The sequence below is a fragment of the Chaetura pelagica genome, unplaced genomic scaffold (genome assembly GCF_000747805.2).
Source record: "Chaetura pelagica isolate M959 unplaced genomic scaffold, ChaPel_1.0 scaffold369, whole genome shotgun sequence".
NCBI lineage: Eukaryota > Metazoa > Chordata > Aves > Apodiformes > Apodidae > Chaetura > Chaetura pelagica.
The window spans coordinates 675,403-683,326 of record NW_009970235.1 but is presented as its reverse complement, the minus strand read 5'-3'; the positions used below and the strand labels follow the sequence as shown (position 1 = coordinate 683,326).

The following is a 7,924-nucleotide window of genomic DNA, read 5'->3' as shown; positions in this document are numbered from 1 at the left end:
GGGGCCGGAGCCCCCGCGGTCCTGGCTCCGCCTGCCACAGCAGCTGCCTGGTTGCCCCAGTGCCCGTCCACTGTGGCCAGGATGTGATAGGCCAGGGTGTGGAAGTGGATCCGTGTGAGGTCAGAGGCCCTCTCTGCCATCTTCCCGTGCTCCTTCAGGATCCAGAAGAGGATGTCACTGACTACACCCACGTCGGGAACTCCGCTCCAGGAGACAAGGGAGGCGTGGGGGCCAGAGGCAGCCTGGGTGAGGAACAGCAGCTCCTGCTCGTTGAGCCCAATGGAGTTGACCAGGGGAAAGACCTGCTAACAGGAACACAGGGATGGCTATTTTCTTTCAGGGAGAGAACCGGGCTTTTGATTTCCTCATTTGGGTTTTGTTTTTATAGGCCTGTGTTACTGGCTGTGTCACCAGCGTGCCCAGCAGAAGGGAGCACCCAGCTTCCTGGAGAGATGCAGGCTGAAATCTCTGCACAGGCTTTCCCATTCTACAACTCTGCAGGAATTCCTTAGCCAAGAAAACAGTCCAGACCCAGGGTGCATGTTCATTCTGTGTAACTGATTTTCTAAACACACTCTTTGACAGCAAGGAGTAACAAAACATCAAAACCACACCAAATACTCTGAACACTGAGAGCTGTGTCAAGCTAAACAAAGAACCCTTGGGATCTGAAAAGAAATTGAGGGTCTGTTTGTTTTGGTTTTTTTGGTTCTTTTTGTTGTTTGTTGTGGTTTTTTTTAATTATAAACTCAGCTCAAATTCAAATCCTGCTTTTTCTAGCCATCTGCTAAATCTAAACCAGCCAACGTGACTTAGATCTGTGGAGGTCTGAGTGTTCTCCTGGGTCACCTGTGCCTGCAAAAACTCTTTGTATGGGAGAGGAGGGCCCAGGTGTGTTGCATGATATTTTTACTGAACACAGCTGCTCAATCAACTTAGATCTGCAAAAATCCTTACTGCTTGCTGAAAACAGTCTGATGAGCATTTGAAGATACCTCCTAAGCGAGACATCCCAGAGAGACCCCTTCTGAAAGCAATACCCTCTGTGAGCTAAAGAAACAAATCTGTCCTCTGCTAAGCACAAGTCATTACAGTTCTCCTCTCCTTCACTGCACAGAGGAGACTGGTAAGCTCAGTACAAACTATCAGGATGCAACACCAGACATTAAATCCATGTTCTCAATTTATCGTTAAATGGAGAGCCCTAATTGTGAGTTTCCATTTCTATATCCATCTACAAGCCTGAGCATTGTGATACTGAAGAAAAGGAACTGATAAAAAGAGCATGTCCTTTCATTTTCCTTACCTGATGAATAATATTGCTCATAAAATCCTGATCTGTCATGCTGGCCAACTCCAGGTGTATGGGAATGTCCGTGGGGATATCTGAGATGGAAGCCACAGCCTACAGAGGTACAGGAAAAGAAAAAACCCAACACCCTAAACTACGTATTTGTTAAGAAACAGCAAGAACAAAGGGGTCTTGACTTGGAGACAAACCCCCTTACACCTTGTGTGCAATCTCACAATCCCAGGGAGATACCTGACAAGTGCCAGAACCTACTGCTAAGGGGAAGAAATAAAAACACCTCATTTTTCAGAATCCCAGAGCATGAAGACTGCATCTTACCCCCACTGGCACCCAGCTCAGCACTTTTCTAATGGACCAATTCAGAAATCTCATCAATCTGAAGCTGCAGTAGCACAGCTGATCCTACAGAGGATTAACCCAACACCACAAGGCTGGTGCATGGCATCAGGGGGGCACTCAGTGTTAGGCAATGAGTTGCAAGTAAAAATAAACCTTGTGTAGCTCCTTTGGGCCCATCTGAGAAAGCTGCCTCCTGCATTATCTAACACAGCTGCTGCTTTAGAGATGGTAAGTGTTGATTATAACCTTGAGTATCTGGGATAGAATGAGGGGAATTGAGGCACTAGATGAGCTCAGTAGCTATGCCAACAGACTCCAGCCACACAAGCAGACCAAGCCATTTCCCTCTACATACCCCACTGATTATAAGAAACATCCTTGTTACAGGATTAGATTTTTGCCACTCCTACAGTTCACATGCTCCTTGTAGCCTGCAACACTGAAGAGATCTGTGGGAGAGCTGAAGACCCAGCCTTGTTACCAGTTCAAACCTGGGAAAACAAGGCATTTGTTGGAATGGACAATAAGGAGATGCTGGTGTTCAAGGATCTTACCTCCATAAGTCGTCTCTGCCGCATCTCCTTGCTCTGGCCTTCCATCATGTGAAGTCCTGAAAGCACCACAAGATCTGGCTGAAACTCATCCAAGCTGGACACAAACACCTCCAACATGTTTAAGGCGCCATTTGACAGGTCGTGGGAGAAGATGAAGCGGTTGGCATTGGGTGCTCTCACCTGTCCCCACTCTTCACCTAGGGAGAAACAGGGAGAAGCAAGTTAACTCCAAAGAGAAGCAAATCAAGCCACATCTCTGGAGATCATCACTCTGTAGTGAGGTGGGGGTTGGTCTCTTCTCCCAAGTAAGAAGCGATACAACAAGAGGAAACAGCTTCAGGTTGCACCTGGGCAGGTTTGGATTGGATCTTGGGAACAAATTCTTCACCAAAAGGGTTGTCAGGCCCTGGCCCAGGCTGCCCAGGGCAGTGGTGGAGTCATCCCTGGAGGGATTTAAAAGCCATGTAGATGTGGTGCTGAGGGACATGGGTTGGTGGTGGCCTTGGCAGGGCTGGGGTAACAGTTGAACTTGATGATTTTAAAGGTCTTTTCCAACCAAAATGATTCCATGATTCTATGATCATTTTGGGACATCCTGCTGGAATTTTAAGGTGTGGTTTCCCAATGAACAGGAACTGCCAGCTTCAAGAGAAGCCTTGCTCTTTTTCTCATTCACTCCCTCTTTACATTCACTTCCTCTGCCTCATTTAGATGCTTGTCTGGTCAGAAGTAAAATTCAGTACTTGTTGGATTGGGTTTGCAAGCTTTGTGATGCTTTAGTCAGTTGTATTAGTTTATCAAATGATTAGGTGATGTCACAGCCAGCTCAAGAGGAGTGTGCAGGATATGCAAAGAGAAGTGAGATCATCCCCTTCTCTACCTTAGAACCAGCCTTAGCACTTCTTCACTCAGCTCTCCCAGTCTGCATACAGGTTGCACTCTGGAGACTATGACCAGCATTTAGTGAAAAGCCACTAAAATAACAGCTGCCAGTGCTGCCTCCTCTCAAGATAAGTCTTATGGTGAGGTTCTGTCTAGGACCAAGATCCCCAGAGTTGCACCAAGAGGGCAGTTCTCAGCTGAGAACAGAGATGCTGAGGAGACATATACAAATGTGTAATTTTGCAAGTGTAACAAACAGCACTTGCCAGTTACAGAAGCCTTGTTTCAGCTAGAAGTGCAAGCTTTGGGTCCTGCTTCACCTTAGTTTTGCTGCTGCATAAGTCTAAGTGGTTTCTGCCTTCCATCCTTGCCAGATGCTTCTGTCACACCTATGTAACTGACGGTTAATACTGAGACACGATCTGTGAGACAATTCAGGAAGAGCAGCAAGAAAATTCTCACAGATTTGTTCTTGCCCTTACATTAGGGTTACCCTGAATTCCATCTGCATGTAGTTAAGTGGCACCTTTCTGTTTTCAGAGAAAATTACTTGCCTACTTTAGAGTTCATACAGCTTTAGAATGATACCCATCAGATCTGCTTACAGTACTGAGAGCTTACACAGTCCTTTTGGAATTAACTAATTAAAAAATCCAACTATTCTAGTGATGTTCAGGGTTCCCAACTGGCTCAGTACCTGCTTGATACTCCAAGATAAGATGGAATTCATCTCTCTCCTGCATGGATTCAGGTGGCACAACCACATTGTCATCAAGTAGTTCATGGAGTTTAGGACCAACTGGGCCACAAAGGAGGATCTAGAAAACAAGAAAAAACAATCAGAGATCCCCTGCCATGTCACTTGCCAGTGTGTCAGAGCATTTGAGTATCACCTAGACATTGATTTAAAAAAATCAGCTCTGCTTTTCAACTTGTAAGGCAAATTGTACATCCCACCACACCAGAAGAGATAACTGCAAGATCCCCAAAATCTACAGGGAAGTAATTTGAGCCTCGGTGACAAGCAAGCAGCATTTTTGGGACACATACCTTCAGGTCTGGATTTGTTGCAAGCTTCTGACCAATGAGAGCAGCATTTCCTCCCACATAGAGCTGTAACACAAACAGAGGCAGGTATGGGCATCCCCTTGCCTGGTTAGCTTTATTTCTGCTTGGTCCTCAGCAGAGACTGGAGATTTTAACTTTTTAGAACAAGGTCAATCATCACAGCAGTTTATAAAGCTCCCTGGGGCTGAAGGCAAAACAATCTTACAATTCTCTGTGAGATCTCAACCAGTTGAGTGTTCTCTGGCCTTTAAAAGATCAAAATATTGGCCTTCAGGTAACTCACAACCCCTGCAGCAATAAATCAACTCATAACAAAAACAGTCCCTACTTCTGTGCAACTCTTCTGTGGCAGTTGGTAACTGGTGTGATTTTTTAGCAAGGCTGACAAACAATCATTTAAAAACTGCAATAATACTTCCTCCAGTTTGAAATCAAGGTTAGACCTGTTACCTGTGCCCACACGAAGGGAGCAGAACCCTAGAAATGCCTTCAGGTAAGGAAGGTCAAACTTTCAAGTAAGGAAACTCTGATCTGAGCTTGGAAACCAAAGAATATAGATTGTCCTGAGGATCACAAGCACTCAGAGGTGACAGAAAATAGGCTTTTGAAGGTTACAGCTAATAATCAGGTGATTCCAGAAAGCAAACATAGCCAATGTGGTGAGAAACAAGTAAGCACAGGAAAGTCTTGATGAATAACAGACATTTAGAGCTCTTCCTCATCTCAAAAGCAGCCGGCAAACTGCAGGAAGGTGGCACTCAGCAGGCTGCCAACTGCCAAGCAAGGAATCAAGCTAGATTCAGAAGACACAGTAAAAATTAAGAGCAACAAAACTTTGCTTTTGGAAAGGGATGCCTCAAAAACCATATTTATTTCTTTTCATCATTCCTAGAGAAAATATAAATCCTGCGTTGAGTAGCTGAAGCTGACTGGAGTATTTACAACTCCTAATCCTTGGATCTATTTCCTAATTCCAAGATGCTGGAGCCTCTTTTACAGCATCAGCCCCACTTGGCTCCCATAGAAGAGTATTCTTACAGAGGCATCTTGGATTGACATTTCAGTTTTGGACAAACACAAGGGGCAGACCACTGAAAACCTGCCTGTCTGCAGCAGGTACAGAGCTCTGCAGAAAGTCATTAACACGCCCCAGATACAGCACCAGTTGCCTTCCCAGACAAAGTTCCCTTGCTAGACAAAGAGCAAAAGTCACCAATGATGCAGAAAATAAGAAACGTGCTTCTCAAAGCTTCCCTCCAGGTGGGAAGCAGATACCTGTGCCCCGGGGTGCTGGGAGGCCGCCCGTGCAATGTGGTGGAAGGACTCCGCGTCGCTGAAGAAGCGCTCGGCAGCCGCGCCCTTGCCCATGAAGTGCGCGAACGCTTCCTGCAGGTCCTGCCTGGAGGTCAAAACTGCATGATTCTGTCCATCTCCAGGTTCAAGCCCAAGTGCTTCTAACAGCTTCACACCGGACAGAACCACGTCCACACAGGCGTTGACACTGGAAGAAAAGGGAATGCACAGTGGGAAAACCGCAGGTACCTCAGGGCACTGGTGAGATGACACAACAAGAGCGCTTCCTAGCCAGAGACATTTGCTGCTCGCAGCCCTGGTGCTAAGGGGGAACACAACCAAACACATAAACAAACAACACAAAGGAATACGAATTTCCTGAAATTCTCCTTTTCTTGTGCCCCAGTGCCGTGGAGGAGAAGGATTTCAAACACTCTGTGCAAATAAAGCAAGAATGAGTGAGCTGAGCGGTCCAGAGGCGGCTGCATCGGCTGCAGAATGTTCTGCTCTCCCTTCTTGCTCTGAACCAAGCAGGCACAATAAGAACATTTAAAATTCTTAATTCTTAAAAGGAAGCTTTTAGAAAAAAATATATATTTTGGGTTTAAAACATTCATGCCATTCAGAATTATTATAAAAAAAAATGAAAGTATTCCAGTCTACTAGATCGGCCTCTGGAGTTTCAACTATTCCTAACAAGAATCAGAACCAACCACACAAACAGCCCCCTCACAGGCTGGTTCTGTTTAGAAGTAGTCAAGAAAGCAATTTGCCAGTTGAAGTACTTGAAAACTGCAGTTTCTAAAGGACCATCCCAAATTTCCAGCATGCCACCTTCTCTCTAACAGTGGCAACAGAAGAAAACCCCTCCCATAGTGAGGAAGTGCTCAGAGCCCTTTCAGCAGATCTAGGCTTTCTGTGAAGTCCAGCCTGCAGCTCCTGCCTTCCAGCCATTCTAGAAAACTTCTGCAGGGTCTCTACCTTCCTCTGTGCCACAGGACAATGCCAGTGCCTGCTTACACGTCCCATGAAGGGGACAGCCATGTAGTGTTCCCCCTTGGCACTGACCTTTCACGCATGCCTGGAGTCCCCACACGCCAAGGCTGCATCACAGAAAATAAAGGTCATGAAAACCCCCAAGGCAACCAGCTCAGAAATCCTCTGTGCTCCTCAGCTCAGGTGCTAAGGAGAGAAAAATCCTCTCGCATAGCAGAGAAAAGAAACCAAAGAAACAACCATCTCCAAGCAGCATTGTAGCCCCAAACTCACCGCTGCAAAAGGTCAGCAATTTGGTATTTTAATGAATCGTTAAAGGTGCAAGGGGACATAAACCAAGCCACAGTTCTTTCAAGTGGGACACCTCTAATCATCTCCCAACTGCCTGTCTTCTCCCTGCCTGCCATTCCTCTGCTAACACACTTTCTGCTTTTATTAAACTCCCTTAACAGCAGGGATGTGCTACTAATGAACTGTGAGTTTGGAGCATGTAAATATATTTGTATATATATATTTGTACATATATATTCAAATGCTTTCAAACAAAGAAGCAAGTGAGGAGCAAACCAAAGATACCTGGCTCTCTTCCAGTGCAGGTGTGGCAAAAGAGAGAACTAAATGAGACACTGGAAAACCTATTTTGTAATATTTTCAGAGGAGAAAGTCAGCATCAACCAGGATGCAAGAGCAAGACAGACTCCAGCTGACACTGTCTTGTCCTCATGGCCATTGAGGTTGAAAAACTTCCAACATTTGAAGGCCAAATCTTCTAGTCAAAGTCAAGTTATCCTGTCACGTCCTTATATTTAAAAGAAAGTGAGTCAAGTGCTATATATAACAGCAAGGTTAATGGTCAGGCGTAAAACAAGCATTTAAGATGCTCCTGACCTTCCCCCTGCCCTGTTTCCAGGTTAAAAGGAGAAAGGGTGTTGGATTTCCCTGTGCATGCACAGGTATCTTCCACCCCTCCTGCTGCCTGTCCTCTCATCTCTCTTCTTTACATCTCTGCCTTGACTTGGTTATTTCTCCCAGATCATGAAGGCTTTGCTCACTTTCCCCTTTTATAAACTCACTCCAGGTGCCTGTCTGTTGCCAGGCTCTGCTCCCCAGCTGCCACCTTCCTGGGGAACAGGCCAGCAGCCCCAAGTCCTTCAGGCTCCCACCCACGAACCTGTTCCACAGTCAGGCCAGCCAGGTCTGCAGACTCAGGTCGCCAGATGTGTCCGCACCACGCAGCACACTCGCCTCACCAACACACGCCTTTTGCGGACCATTAACCTTCCCTCTCCCGGGGAAATGCCCTTGCCTGGGAAACGACAGGCCCGGACAAAAGGAGCAGAGGCCTGAGGCGGCTCCGGGGAACGCCCTGGGGGCTGTGAGGGCCGCGCTGCCCTGGGGCTGCTGAGGGGACGGGCGGGGAGGCCCCTCAGCCCCTTGCGGCTCCACGGGGAGGCTGGGCCGCGGCCCGGGGGGGGGGCGG

General features: G+C 46.8%; 1 protein-coding gene across 1 annotated transcript in view; it reads right to left on the bottom strand.

The window, feature by feature from the left end:
- The window catches only part of ADPGK (ADP-dependent glucokinase), a 6,975-nt gene extending 448 nt beyond the window's left edge, over window positions 1-6,527 (bottom strand). Inside the window, exons 1-7 of the mRNA XM_010005932.1 lie at window positions 6,517-6,527; window positions 5,431-5,656; window positions 4,138-4,200; window positions 3,785-3,905; window positions 2,206-2,402; window positions 1,307-1,405; window positions 48-302 (exon numbers count right to left, since the gene is read on the bottom strand). Of these exons, the coding sequence (XP_010004234.1) occupies window positions 48-302; window positions 1,307-1,405; window positions 2,206-2,402; window positions 3,785-3,905; window positions 4,138-4,200; window positions 5,431-5,656; window positions 6,517-6,527 (972 nt within the window). The remainder of the gene's footprint in view (window positions 1-47; window positions 303-1,306; window positions 1,406-2,205; window positions 2,403-3,784; window positions 3,906-4,137; window positions 4,201-5,430; window positions 5,657-6,516) is intronic.
- Window positions 6,528-7,924: the final 1,397 nt, after the last annotated feature.